The 14,577-nt window shown below is 44.0% G+C and overlaps 1 protein-coding gene across 3 annotated transcripts; it reads left to right on the top strand.

Annotated features, from left to right (window-relative positions):
- Window positions 1-22: 22 nt before the first annotated feature.
- CEP104 (centrosomal protein 104) lies at window positions 23-14,269 on the top strand. Of its 3 annotated transcripts, none has more exons than XM_058854885.1 (22): window positions 23-94; window positions 770-933; window positions 1,473-1,646; window positions 1,928-2,066; window positions 2,652-2,717; window positions 3,089-3,165; window positions 3,307-3,475; window positions 3,731-3,889; window positions 4,471-4,701; window positions 4,912-5,115; window positions 5,610-5,777; window positions 6,312-6,485; window positions 6,836-7,012; window positions 7,449-7,655; window positions 8,125-8,241; window positions 8,641-8,677; window positions 8,756-8,837; window positions 9,443-9,551; window positions 9,824-9,962; window positions 10,654-10,721; window positions 10,958-11,048; window positions 12,214-14,269. In XM_058854885.1, the coding sequence occupies exons 2-22, from the start codon at window positions 821-823 to the stop codon at window positions 12,345-12,347; spliced, it is 2,835 nt and encodes a 944-aa protein (XP_058710868.1). In that variant the 5' UTR covers window positions 23-94; window positions 770-820; the 3' UTR covers window positions 12,348-14,269. The 3 variants fall into 3 exon arrangements, with proteins under 3 accessions (XP_058710868.1, XP_058710870.1, XP_058710867.1); XM_058854887.1 differs by lacking the exon at window positions 23-94 and adding an exon at window positions 286-306; XM_058854884.1 differs by lacking the exon at window positions 23-94 and adding an exon at window positions 356-501.
- Window positions 14,270-14,577: the final 308 nt, after the last annotated feature.

The following is a 14,577-nucleotide window of genomic DNA, read 5'->3' as shown; positions in this document are numbered from 1 at the left end:
CCCCGCGCAGGCGCTCCGGGGCCGGCGGGGCGGTCGCGCCTGCGCGGCGGGGCCGCGTTGCCATGAGAGCGGCGATGGGGCCGCGCTGAGGCAGGTGGGGCCCGACCCGGCCCGGCCCGGCCCGGCCCGGCCCGGCCCGGCCCGGCCCGGCCCGGCGCGGCGCTTCCCCCCGCCCGCCGCTCTCCCTCCGGTCCGGGGATCCCTCGAGGTCCCGGAAGGCCCTCGCGTGCTTTGTCCGCCGCTTGTCCTCGCTGTTCCCCCGGAACCGTGCGGTCGTAACCCTTCCGGGCCTGCGCCTCCTGCGGGGTTGGGGCCGGCACGGGGAGGGAGGGACGGGGCCGGTGTTGGTGCCGTAACACCGGCACGGCCCGGGGTGGGAAGCGGTGTCCCCAGCAGCAGCCGCAGTGGATGCGTGGCTTTCCCAAAGAGACTTAATCTGACAAAGAGACTAATTGTGCTTTTCTTTTTGTTCCTCTGACGCCAACACATAGCATGGTGCAGGTACAGGTTGCTTCTGTATGCATTTGGAACTTTTAGTTTTCGAGGTCCATCTTGGATTAGCAGTTTTACTTTATTGGCAGACTGCTCTGCAAGGGATCTAAATCCTCGTTTTGCTCAGCACTAATCAAAGCTGCACCAAAAGAACATTCGTGGTGCCAATGTTAATTAAAGGGAATATGTATTTGCTCTCATAATTTACTCACTTGACAGACCACAGAATGCAATTCTTTAACAGTAGTGCCTTAGTGGATTTTTGTCATCCTTCCAGGCATGAGTTTAAGCTTGAAGGCTGTGGCTGTGACCAGCTCAGCTCCCCAGGATGCCACACAAGATTGGTTTCACTGTGGTCAGTTCGTCGGGACACGAGGATGGGTTCAGTGCTCGGGAGCTGATGGTTCACGCACCGACGGTGAATGGGTGGCGTTCGCCCAGGTACTGTGAGGGGATGGTCTTGGAGCACTAAATTTCTGAAGCGCCAAGTTTAAAACGAGTGTACCACGCATGTACCGTGCATGGTCAGAGCAGTTTGCAGTATCCTAAACCAAAAAAACAAACTGATAAAGCAAAAAAAGTTACTTTAATCCCATGAAACCCTCATCTGGGGGAAAAAAACACCTTGGTTAATGCCTAAAGGCACTGCGTTGTATTTAAATAAAGTCCAGGAAAATGAAGATGAAAACTGGTTTTGTTCTTGTCAGTTTTGGAGTTTGCAATTGCTCTGGCTCTTAGTATGAAAAGTCCATTTGACTCAGCACATCTTCTAAACGTGTGCAGGACATACCTGAACCCATGCATGCTGTAAAGGGAAGGGAAAGGAAAAGTGTTTCCACTCTACTCCTGGGATTCTTACAATATTTGTAATGTTTGCTTAAAATTAATAACTTGAAAGTTCCATAATTAAATGTTGCTCAAGTTGGAAGTGAAGTCTGCATTAAAAAGATGATTGAATTCAGAAACTGTGTCTCTTTCAGGCTCTGTCAGTACCCCCAGGAAATCATCCTGCAGTTGGTGGAGAGGTGTCGGATCCGGAAGCTGCAGCTGCTTGCTCACCAGTACATGATTGCAAGCAAAATTGAATTCTACATCAGTGAAAGTCTGCCTGAATACTTTGCTCCATATCAGTCAGAGAGGTTTCAGAGACTTGGGTGAGACAGAAAATTCTGGATCAGTTTATTGTCTTAACCAGAAAAGCTTCAGGGAAAATAATACTGACTATGGGTTGTGTGTGATGTGGACATGCTGTGTGAGCAGCTGAGAGATCCTGATTTGTGTAGATCTGTGACAAAGCTGGAGATGCAGGTGAATTGCCTTGCCAGCTGACAGCACTTTTTGTTTCAGTTATGAGGGAGTTTTAAACCTGAGGGTCAGAAATCCACCTGTGTGTTTGGATGTATCATCTGCCCATGTGTTATGTTTTCCTTCCCAGTTATGTCCCGCTCTCAGACAATGAGAAGACTGATTTCAGAGCTCGAGAGTTGAAATCTGTGTACATGGATGCAGTTGGCCAGTACCTCAAGCTGATTTTCCATAAAAATTATGTCAATAAATACAACTTGTATGGGCAGGTGAGTTAGAAGTCCTTACCTGGTAACCTAGGTGACACTTCTGTAGTAAAGAGCAGGCACAGAAATCTGCTCCCTTGATTTGTAGAAGCAAAAAATGTTGGTTGAAAGCCTCTGTGTTTATTTTAGTTTATTTTAAAGCACAAAAACACTAATAACAGACTAGAAGTGAGTTTGGATCACGTGGGTGCACCTCATCCAGAGCAGAGTCAAGGGCACATTCTGTCACTCTTGCTGTGGTTTAGCCCACACAGCAGGGTCTGTGTTGAGGACAAAGAGCTCCCTCTGAGAGCAGCTTTGGGGTCCCAAGGCACTCTGAGTGTTTTGGACCTGTTGTGGCATTAAGTGAAGATGTTGCACAGCCACCATGGTACAGACACACAAACACCTGCCTCAGTTCTGCTGGCACTCATTTCAGCAAAATGGGGTTGTAGGTTTGGTGATCCATTTTCAATGGAGCAGGGAAGCACATTTAGCACTCTGCTTCTCTCTGCTTCCATATCGCACTCCTGACCACAGGCCCTGTCGTTTTTGTTCCAAGAAAAGAGGAATGATCTTACACATTTAATTTTCTATGAATTTCTGCAGGTTGCCCTGGTAGCTGTCAACATCATCGGGGATCCAGAAGACTATGACAATGACAGCATGAGCAGTGTAAGTCCAAAGCATCCCTGTCCTTTTACTGATGCTCCATTTCTTCAAGTACAGAAAAAGTACAAGTTACTTCCTGGAGTAATGGGATTAACTTTTTTTGTGCCAGTTCTGTGCTTTAGCAGACCTGTGTAGTACTAATTTATTTTTAATGTTATCTTGAAGCAAGAAAGTCGAGCCTAATATGGGAATAGAAAAAATAAAATAAAATTAGTTGGGATGTTTCATTTTCAGTATCTCCAGGTTCTCTTGCTTCAATGTGCCCCAAAACACAAGTGCTCTGTGTTGCAGAGCTGATGTCAGAATTCTGTCTTGAACACACACCTGCTGTTGTGGCATGTGCATTAAGATGTTTTTCCCCCACCTTTCCAAAGCCTTCCAGAGAGAAGCTGATAGATCACTACTTGGGAATTAAATTGGATGACCCTGCCTTAGATGGAACTTACCTTGGGTAAGGATGTTCTTTGCATATACCCTGGCAAAACTTCTGCTTGGTGTAAAGTAGTTGTTGATCTGTGTTTTGTTGATTCCCTGCTAATGAAAAGAGAAACCTTCCTTACTGTGGTTTGCTTTATTCATTTTATGCCTTCAGGAAACGTGACTCCATTTCACCTCTGGATGATCTGGCCTTTGACATGTACCAGGACCCAGAAGTGGCTCAGATAATCCGGAGGCTGGATGAGAAGAAACGGGAAGCTGTGTGTCTCGAGTGCTACGACCATGCCAAGAAGCTCAAACAGGCTATTGCAGACTTGCAGAAGGTGTTGTTGGAATATCTTTGATACTGAAGTGCAGCAGAGCTCCAGTGGCCCATCAGGGCCTTGCTGTTTGCGTGGAATTGTAATGATTTTCCATATATTTCCCAAAAGAATAATTTTAAAATCAGATAGCTTGATTGAGTAATTTGGCTAGAAGCAATGAAACAAGTAGAGTAAGATGATTCCAAGAAATGCTCAGTAAAGTGATTCCAAGAAGTGTTCAGTAAGATGATTTCAAGGTGATTATACCAATCCTAGGTGGGGGAGAGACTTGGCCGGTACGAGGTGGAGAAGCGTTACGCTGTAGAAAAGGAGGATTATGACCTTGCCAAGAAAAAGAAGGAGCAGATGGATGAGTACAGGCTAAAGGTGTACCAGCAGCTGGACCTGCACGACCTCCTGGATGCAAAGCTGCTGGTGGGTGCTGTTAGTCCAGCAGGGTGTTCTAAATAGAAATGGCAGAGCAACCAAACTTCATTCACAGGTTAATGGAAATTTCGAGATTTACTGAAGATTTCAGTTTGTATTGTGGATTTCTCCAACCTAAGACTCTCAGTGTGTTGTTTTATGAACGTGTTTAGTTCTCCATAAATCCTGTTACACTGTTGAGGTCTCAAGAAAATGGCATTAGAATTTTGAATGTTTTGCATATTTCAAGACTACCTGATGCAGATGAATAAGGTACTTTCTCGTATTTTGGAGGGTTAGGGGAGGCTTAGGCTGGTATCAAGGCTAATAATACAGAATCCATGTGATTTTTTATATACATACAGTCATGTAATGTTCTCAGAACATGAGGTTTTATAGTCTCTCCCCACACAGAATTATTTTCTGACTGTTTCATAAAGCTGCATCCAGTGGGAATGATGACACACCTGTGAGCCAGGTTCAATATTTACTTGAAATCCCCAGAAGCCCATTGACAGGGCTGTAGATGTACTGACTGATTTTAGCACACATTTTTAGCCTTGCTGTAAAAATCTTTTTCCCTTTCTCAGATCCAAAAGACACCTGAGTTGCCTTTGGGATCTGTGAGTAGCACTGAGATCCCCCAGAGCTCCCCTCCTGAGCCTGGAGACCCACCCCAAGGAGAGCCCCGGAGGGCAGAGCCTGTGCTGGAAGAGCAGTTGGTGGATCCCGCTTCTTCTGAGCATGTTGTTCCCTCCCAGTCCCCTCTTTCTCCTCGGACTCAGCCCACAACCTCCAAGGAGGTGTTTTCCAAGGAAAATGTGAGTAGTGTTCCCTCTGTTACTACAGAAACCTGTCAGAGCAAACAATCTGATGTCCAGCCTTCCAAATAATGTGGTTATTCTCATGGTTAACTGGGGAGTGATGCTGCTTTGATGGGAGAAAATTGCACTGAGGTGAATCCAATTAGTGATAAAACCACTTTACATCTAAGACATTTCCAGAACAACAAATTTTATCTTTTCTGCTAGGCTGAATTTTTACCTTATGATGAGAGACCTCTCCCAGCCATCTGCAGGCAGGTGGATGAAGCTGTTACCTACCTTGAGCCAGAGGTGACTGAAGAGGGCATGGGTGATACTCCAAGGACTGGCAATACTGAGGAGCCTGAACTGCTCACAAAAAAGGCACTGAGAGAAGCCAGCCCTGTTGTGGAAGTTTTTGGAGAGACTTTGGTAAGAGCCCAAAACCCAGTAAAACAAACCTATGAGTTATTGTGCTCTGTGTTGAGAGGATTTTTATGTGCTCAGAGCTGCTGTTTTGAAACCTGAGCTTAAAATTTGACCTTGGCTCTATGGATGCCTGTTTACAGCATTTCAGCAAATCTGTAGCTTTGATGATCGATTACGTGATGTGCTGATAAACAGACAGGATCCAGCAGACTGCTTTAGGGTGTGAACTTAGAATACCCATAACTTGCCACTTTCTTTTGCAGGGAGAGAAATCCTCACTGTGCCTGGAAGGGCTCCACGAGCCTGACCTGTTAATCCCATTTCACCCATCACACTTCAAAATGTGTGCTTTTAATAAAGCCAGATTCCTGTGGGGAACACCTGGGGATTTCATGCTTCAGTTCATGTTCTTTGAGGCTGGTTCTCTATGTAACTGTTAAATATGTATTGAAATACCTGTAGGGATCTTTTAAGAGATAGACTTGTTCTGTGCTCAGGTTTCAGGAGCGTATTCCAGAACTTGGTCGTGTCGAGAAGAGGCTTTACTGACTGTGTACAAGAAGCTGATGGAAGTGTCAGTGGACACTCCAAAGGAGGATTTAAGGAACATGCTGAGGGCTGCTGTTTTCCTTGTGAGGAGGGCCATCAAAGACACTGTGTCTTCAGTAAGTTGGGATAGGTTTGATGCTCCAGTGGACTGGCAGCCGAAATTGCAGAACTGAGAGTTAGATCAAATAGTTTATAAATCTACTGTTAAATAAATCCAAAATGAAAACAAATCCCCTCATAACTCCCAAAACAATTAGGCAATGTCTGGCATTGAACAGATGGAAAAACGCTGCCCTGGGCTGAGCCATGAGCTGATGCAGTAAATGTGCAGTGAGGTTGATTCTTTTTCTTTGTTAAAGCTGAAATACAGCAATGAATTAACTTCTAGTTTCCAGCTCAAGGGACTGCACTTAGCTGAAGGATGCTTATATAAGAAGAAGAAAACTGAGCTGTTACTCTTTATGAAACAATTTCTGAAGCTTTTTACCAAAGTCCTAGCAACAGGTTTTCTGGAAAACAGTTGTCTGAAGAAGCTTCCATTAAAGGGTGTTACTGTTATTCCTGACTAAGAATAGATTTTACTCTATTGTCTGAAAACAGGGGTCTTTGTGTTATTTTTTCTCAGTGCTTCCTTTTTCTTTTTAACTTAGGTTTTTCAGGCTTCCCTGAAACTTCTAAAAATGATTATTACCCAATATGTACCAAAACACAAACTAGGAAAGCTAGAAACTTCTCATTGTGTGGAAAAAACCCTGCCACATTTGCTCTCTAGAACAGGAGACTCTTCATCCCGTCTTCGTCTTCTGGCTTCAACCTTCATCCAGGTGGGTGTTTCCCTTCAAATCAGGGAGCTCATAGGTGAGAAACACCTGATCATAGTGGACTGTGAGACCAGGCTCGGCTGCTGTGAAGCGTTACAGCTTATCACAGAATCTTATCACAACTTATCACAGAATAGGTGGGGTTGGAAGGGCCCTCTGGAGATCATCCAGTCCAACCCCCTGCCAAATCAGGGTCACCTGGAGCAGTCTGGGGGTACCTGCTGCTGCTGCAGGTGTGACTCTCGTGTTCTCTGCTTCAAGTGACCTACAGAGATAAGAAAACTCTTCTTTGCAGAGACAGGTCATTGTCCTCATCCAGCATCTGTGTACTCACTGAATCTGTGTGTTTCTAGGAAATGGCACTGTGCCCTGAAGTAAAACCTCTCCAGATTGTTCCAGTCCACCTGGTTAAAACATTAAAACCAAACTCCCCAACACACCTGGCAATGAGTCATGTGGAATTGGTGGAATCTCTCTTGCGAGCCATGGGGACTGAAAACTCTGGGTTTACCGTCAACAACGTCATGAAGGTAAGAGGTTGAGGTTACAGCACATACAGGATCTTCTGATGGTTTTCTGGGGGCTTGCCTGGCTTTTTTGGTGTGCTTGAGAATTCCTGTAAAGGTGTATTCCCCTAATCAACAGTGCTGGTAATTTTAGACCAGGTTGGACAGGTCTTGGAGCAAGTAGGAAGGTCTAGTAGGAAGCGTCCCTGCCCATGGTATGGGGTGGAATGAGATGGACTTCAAGATCCCTTTCAACCCAAACCATTCTGGGATTCTATGAGGCGAGATGTTAATATCTGGAAAAAAGAGCCAATGGGTTAATAAGTGTTTGCAAAAGCGTGTCTTGTAGGAAGATTTCTTTTGCTGCAGGAGAGTCTTGGACTAATAATATCTAATAAAACTAATAAATCCTTAAAAATGCAAGAAAATAGAGACATAATTTTTTTATAATTATTTCCAGTTTGCCACGGGAGCTCTGGAGCACAGGGCTCATGAGGTGCGTGAGGTGGTACTGCGGATCATCTTTGCCATGTACAGGGAGCACAGGGCAGCTGTGCTGGAATATCTCCCACATGACGATGCCAACGCCCGCAAGACCATGCGCTACAAAACGCTCTTTGAGGGGTTTGCCAAAATCGATGGGAAATCTTCTGAAACTGAACTGAGGGTAGGTAATGAGAGGCAGAACATACAGGGCCACTTAAGACATGGCATTTGGCTGAGTGGCATCCTGATTTCATGGCTGGATTGGACACTGCACAGGTAGCAGAGTGTCTTCAGGTGTGTGGTTAATGTTCCTTAGCGTGGAATGCTGAGTGTGTTCCCTATACTCACTCTTGGGAATAAAGCCAGCAAGGAATACTGAGATGGACAAGCAGTTTGGAAAACACAAATGCTATTTTCTGCTGTCAGTCCTTAGGAACAATAAGCCAAATGGCTTTGCTGTGTGTTCCTTTCAGGTAGTGCAGAGGAATTCGGGAAGAGGGAGGTGTCACTGTATCACACCCATCACTTAACCAAGCAGGACATTTCCTGTTCTGTATGAACCATGAGTTCTGTGCTGATGTGTTTTGCAATCTCTTGTGTATGAGGGATGGTTCCAAAGCTTTTGGAACTGACAGAGTATTTCCTGCTAGGCACAGAGAAAAGCAGCAACAGAAGCAGAGAAACAGAAAAAGGAAGAAATGAAAGTTCTAAAAGGCAACCCAGCAGCTTTAAAGTTAGAGTTACAAGCAGAGGTTGAAGCTGAAGAGGTGAGCATGTTTCAGTTTAAGGTTGTTTTAATCCTTTGCTTCTTGGATATCATAGACTTAGATAATGAACATTGGTGTTGTCTCATTTAAAAGAGTGAGAAACTCCAGACATACACTGGGTGACTTTTCTCCTCAGCAGTCCAGCTTAAAATCTGGGTGTTGTTTTTCCTAACATAACGTTAAATTTGGATTCTTTATTATAATATAACAATATAATAATACTTTTATAATATAAAATAATACCTTAATACAAGAGATTTGCCATAGAACCAGAAGCACAAATGTTGTAGTGTGTTGGCTCTGCTTCTAAATTTTAAATTCCACACAGAAGTCAGAATGTAGTGTGTGCTCTTTCTCTCTGGAAGGCAAATTTCTGAGTTAAATTTCTTTGTTCAATAGGAGAAAGAATCCGATTTTCAGAAGACAGAGGGTCAAGGTAGGTAGTTTCAAATAAGAGTTAAGAAATGTAGATGAGTTAAAATGTGATCTTGGTTTAATAGTTCTCTTTTTACAGGTTACCAGGAATACGAAGGCCCCCGGGTTACAGCAGCAAAGATTCAGGAGGAACTTTCCTCTGTTGCAAATTACCTAGATAAGTAAGTGAGATGAGCCTCTAATCACCTTAAGCCCTTGGTGTCACCTGTGAGCTCCTAACAGTAATAACGTTTTTCCAGTAAATCAAAGCTAGTACCCTCAGCAGTGAAACAGTAAAGACTAAAATCTCTTCTAACAGATTTGGAATTATCACCAGGCAATCCTAGGTGCCTTTTTTTTAAGTTCTTGGATGGTGTGACTTTGTACTTTTTTTTCTGAGTATTTGCTTGTGGGATAAGAAATAGCCATAGTTTAATGTTCAGCTGCCAGTGTGAAATAAGGGGAAAATACGGTGTGGCTTTGCTGGATGTCAGAGGAGGAGGGCATAGAAGAGGCCCTTGGAAATTCTGGAGCCAGGTAAGTCAGTTTTGGTGGGCTGCTCTCAGAGCTTCTGTGGAATTAATTATTCTATAAGAAAAAATGTTCTATAATTGTATTTACCCTACAGTTAATACCCTACAATCCATCCTCATCCTAAGCTCATCTCTACACAGGGAAAAGAAACTTTTCAAGATACTGTCTGTTCTTGAGAACAGCTTAGAACAGAAGGAACAGGACTCATCCATTTCTCTGTGATGTCACTGATACTTGCTTTTTTTTTTCCCAGCTTGTGTATTTTTTGTGGTGAAAGGAATGAGTCCTTCACAGAGGAAGGGTTGGATCTGCATTACTGGAAGCATTGCCCCATGTTAACCCGATGTGAGCACTGCAAACAGGTCAGCCTGAACTTCCCAGAGCTACTAAGTCATGGACTGTTGTTATTCTGGTTTAGAGGTGTTGCAAGATATTTAACACTTGGGCAGGTAAATTCTGAATACACCTGTGTGATTTGGGTGGTGCTTTTGGAAAAGAGCGGCATTAGAAAATGAGTTAATAAGGGGACTGCAATTGAATTTTCCCTTTGTCATTTTGGAAGCTGAGGCTAAACTGATGGTTTTTTAATCCCATCCCTGTTTGCTCAGCGCAAACCTTGCTGGCTGTGTTGCAGATGCTGGAGATCTCCAGCCTGACGGAGCACCTGCTGATCGACTGTGACCAAAGGGACAGCTTTGGGAGGTGCCCACGCTGCAGAGAGGCAGTGCCCAGGGACACGCTGCCCAGACACATAAAGAGCAGGGTTTGCAATCGTGAGTAGCTCCAAACAGGAAGGTGGAGTATCAGAAGTTCAGACTTTTAAACACCAGGGATCTTTGGCAATTCTGGCTGCTTGTGCTTTGGACTTAGGGATCTAAGTAAATTCTCAGAAGGGAATAAATTTGGGATACATACCTGAGTTTTCCAGTGCTTGGCCTCTGTGAATGTGTGTGGGGAGGGTGAGTGAAAAGACTGCAAAGTCTCTTCCATATCCTTGTAGATTAAGCAGTATCCCAGCACAGAAAGGACATGGACCTGTTGAAATAGGTTCAGAGGAGGCACCAAGTTGATCAGAGGGATGGGTCGCCTTTGCTATGGGGAAAGGCCGAGAGGGCTGGGATTGCCTGGAGAAGAAAAGACTTTGGGGTGACCTAATTGTGGCCTTCCATTAGGGACTGAAGGGACTACAAGTGGAGAGAGGCTATTTGCAAGAGTCTGGATTGACAGGATAAGGGGGAACTGGGTGATCTTTAAGGTTCCTTCCAGTCCATGTGATTCTGGATTCTGAGACTCCTTTTGATCTTGTTTTGATGAAGATGATTAAACACAGGACTTCTTTGGGAGCAGTTAATGATAACAGGGTGGGAACTGGGTTAGACATGGGGTAGTTTTATGCACTTGCTATGCAAATTCTCTTCTTGTGTCTGAAATTAGTCTCTCTTTGCAATTCTTACATTATTTCAGCTGCCAGACCAGAAAATACGGCAAACCACTGCCCTTTGTGCCATGACAACTTTCCCCCTGGAGAGGAGGTGAGGCCACCCTTCACATTGGGCAGATGTTGTTGCAGGTTGTTTTAAAGTGATAGACCTTTCAAGGTATATTAAAATAATGGAGATACTAATTTGCATTTCATAGCAATTTTTTTTTAAAAAAAGCAGATTAAAGTGCTGTTGATATAAAGTCTGTACACAATTATCATTTTGCCCATGTGATATTGACTAATTTTGCTGGAGTTGTATTATCCCTTCTTTGTAATTCACTTCAGGCCTGGAGATGTCACCTGATGGGCAAAGATGGCTGTAAAATGAACCAGCGAAGGACATCCCCCATGAACAAAACCATTGTGGTGCAGCCTGGTAAGACATTAATTAATGATAATAACATTTATGCTTTTTACCGTGTTGCCTTTGCGTAAGGAGAGTGTTTAATCTCCCAAGATCTGAGTCTGTGCAACTGGTGGTTTACATTGGGGTGATCTAAGTGACAGTTCTTGGGCTGGAGCAGTTTGCCTGGGGAGCAAATTCCTAAAATCATGCAATAACGATCATGTTAAAAGGAGGACACAAGCTCAGCTGGTGTGGAAAACTGGCAGATTTGATAAGTTGATCAGTTCAGGGTTTTTTTTTAGTGGAACAAGGTGACCATGAATAGAACAATCAGCTGAACAGTGTTCTGGAAAGCTCCTGAACGCTGACACAGGGAACCAGAGCCTGATTGAGCTTTTAGCATCCAATCAAAGGTTGCTAATCTGATCCTAATTACAGGGTAAACTGAACAGTGAGTGCTGTGCACTGCTTTTCTCTTCCAGTCCAGACTCAGGAACCTGACAGATTTATCATTGTGCAGCTTTTTCACCATCAGAGAGACATTGATGATGTCAGGTGGTGGTTTTTTTCAACAGTTGCCTTATGAGGAACATGGAAAATCTTTTTATTTCCAGAACACAGAAGTTAAACAAACTGCCTACAGCACCGGAACTTTTGGTCTGTAACACCCAAACTTTTCCTCCTTCTGACTCTTTGTAGTTTTTTAGTCAGCTGTGTATTCAGGGTTCACCTGCTCTGAGCTGTGCTCTGCTCATATCTGCATGTCACTATTCCAGGATCCTGGAATGAGCTGTGGAATTTGCCATTCCAGCTGACCTAAGTGAATCATAGGGTTAAACTCAGCATTATTTGTGTTAAACTGGATCCACAGTCCTGTCTGTCCTCAGCTTTGCTGTTTGTACTGGCTAACGAGATGCCAGTCAGTTGTTAATTTATTGCTGCTTAGAATTGAAACCAAAAGAAAATCCTGCCTGGATAAGCTCTGATTCGAGAGCTATTTCCTAGAGATAGGAAAGAAGCCCTGACCATTCAATCTGAGCACTGCTGGTGTGGAACATGATGAGGCTCAATGCCTGCCAGCTTCTGGTTGCTTCAGTCATTCAGACTTAGCAAATCTTGGAAATCAAAATGGTGGATTAAATTTATTCCTGGGACTAGATGCGTTTGCAATAATGATCTGTTTTTGTCTTTGCAGCCAAAGTGGGTGGCCACTATTTAAGGAAACCAGGTCCTTCAGGAGCAAAAATTCAACCTCCTTCAATAGGAAGCAAGATCAGAACCCGAGAGGGCCCAAATAAAAGCAGTGGCAAAACATACTCAAAGCGATGACAGGACAAGTATTTCTTCCTTTGTCTGAGTAACTGGGCTGTTCAGAGCTATTTAAAAATTGTGTGCTACTTGTATCATCTTTTGTGTGGACTGTTTTTAGCCTTGAGCAGTGCCTGGTGTGATCCCCACAGCTGTCACTGCAGCACTGGGCTTTGCTCCTAGGAATGCTCATGTTGGAAATACAAAATGTTTTAAGACAAAACCATTATTTTTACAGATAACTGTGCTCTCTTTTCCAATCCCACATCTGTAATTTAATTAAATTCAAGCACATTAATTATGTCAGGGGAGAGAAGTCTCTTCCCTGGGTCCCATAAGGTGCTTGAGGAACAGGAGCCACTCCTGGAGGAAGCCTGGCCTCATGTGTATGTCAGATTTAGGGTTCTAAAGGCAGCAGAGCTATACCCAAAGCGCTGCTCAATCCCAGGAATTGGCACCAAATGGAAAAGCCAGAGGGCTGGTTGGATGTTTTCCTGTGCTGTGCCACTCTGCAGGAGGTAACAGTTCATTGTTGCCTCTCTCACTGTGCACCAAGTGCCTTATGAGCCCACTTGGCAGGAGGGTTAAACTAAACCCTCCAAGTCTGTATCCCCAACAAATGGCCCCTTACAGAAATGAAAAAAATAATCTTGGTTGGGCCTTGAAGAGCTTGAATTAGTAAATTTAGACCTTTTTGCCTGCTTTAGTGCACTTTCAGCTCAAATACTGAGCTTCTCTATGTAGATATTGATTAAAATTACCATCTACAGACTGGAGTACATCTTTAACAACTTCAGAGAGACAAAGTCTGTTAAGGCCCAAGGCAAGAAGCTTTGTACCAAAGCAGCAATTCTCACATCTCTACCTGTAATGTTCCAGCTGTTGCTTTCCAGTGTGGAATTGGTACCATGGGCACAAGAATGAGTGATCATGATAATATGAGGGGAAATTTGGGGGTTTTTGCTCCCATGGAGTGACTTTGTGGTGTTGTTTTGTATATACAGAGCTGATTTTGTAATACAGTTTTTCTAGTTTGCCTGCAGTCTGCCTACCAGCTTATGGGTTTTCCCACATCAGTGTGCTTGGATTTCAAAAATATTTGTGTAAATTGTTTCTCTAACTCTTCCAAATACATATCTCAATAATTACACACACATTAGGAGCATATATATAGGTATTTTTGTTTTCCCTTTGGTGACATGGGTTCCTATTTGAGAACCTGATTCTGTATGCTGAATAAATAGTAAACATCTCAAAATAACCATTAATCTTGCTCAGAGGTGTAAGGATGAAAACTGCTCTCTGGTACAATAAGGAAATAACCTAGCAATAATAAAATGGCAATTTTTTAGAATGTGAAAGGACCCTTTTGGAGTACAGTAGTACCCACCAGTGTCATGTTTAAAGGTGGATTTACTGAGGTTGCTCCTTAATTAACAACCTGGGTTTGCTGCAATGGCAAAATAAACACTTGAATGAAGAACACTGTGAGGTTTGGTGCTGTGCCACCAAGTCTTGAGCAAAATATTCCAGAGAAAATCCATTGCACAGGTGTGGATCTGGGCACTGAAAGAAGGTCTGCAAAGTGTTGGACTGGATCCTGGATTTGGCAATAATGTGGCCTCAGTGGGAAAGCAAGGAAAGAGTGTGATCCCTGTCCATTTGAGCTGTGCCTGAGTGTCAGCTGAGGTGTTTTCATGTGTCACTGCAGAGATGATTCCAGAGCAGCCCCTGTCCAGGCATGCGGGAGTTGATCTCATCCCAAAAGACCTCTTGGTGTTCCACTACCCCAAGAGAGCAATTTATAGCGATTGGATGTTCCTAAGTGCTAGATGAACAAATCAGATATTGAAATCTGGGAAATTTTATCAAGAAAAGGAGTCACTTGTGTTAAATGTAAGTTATTTTTATTGCACATATTTAATAAATTACTTTAGCCAGTCTGGAGAGTACATCTGCATTTTCCACCTGCTACAAATTGGTAGAGGTGGAGTGAGGCTGTGGCTCCTGCAGCACCTGTGGGTACCTGCGAATGAGCCCTGCCTGTGGGACCTGGACCAGTGTGTGCTGTATGTGTGTGAGCTGTGCCTGGACCTGTGTGTGCTGTACCAGTGTGTGCTGTACCTGTGTGTGCTGTGCCTGTACCAGTGTGTGCTGTACCTGTGTGTGCTGGACCTGTACCAGTGTGTGCTGGACCTGTGTGAGCTGGACCTGTACCAGTGTGTGCTGTATGTGTGTGAGCTGTGCCTGT

This window comes from Poecile atricapillus, chromosome 22 (genome assembly GCF_030490865.1).
Source record: "Poecile atricapillus isolate bPoeAtr1 chromosome 22, bPoeAtr1.hap1, whole genome shotgun sequence".
NCBI classification, from domain to species: domain Eukaryota; kingdom Metazoa; phylum Chordata; class Aves; order Passeriformes; family Paridae; genus Poecile; species Poecile atricapillus.
Note: the sequence above shows the minus strand (reverse complement) of the source record. Positions and strands in the feature narration are given on the sequence as shown.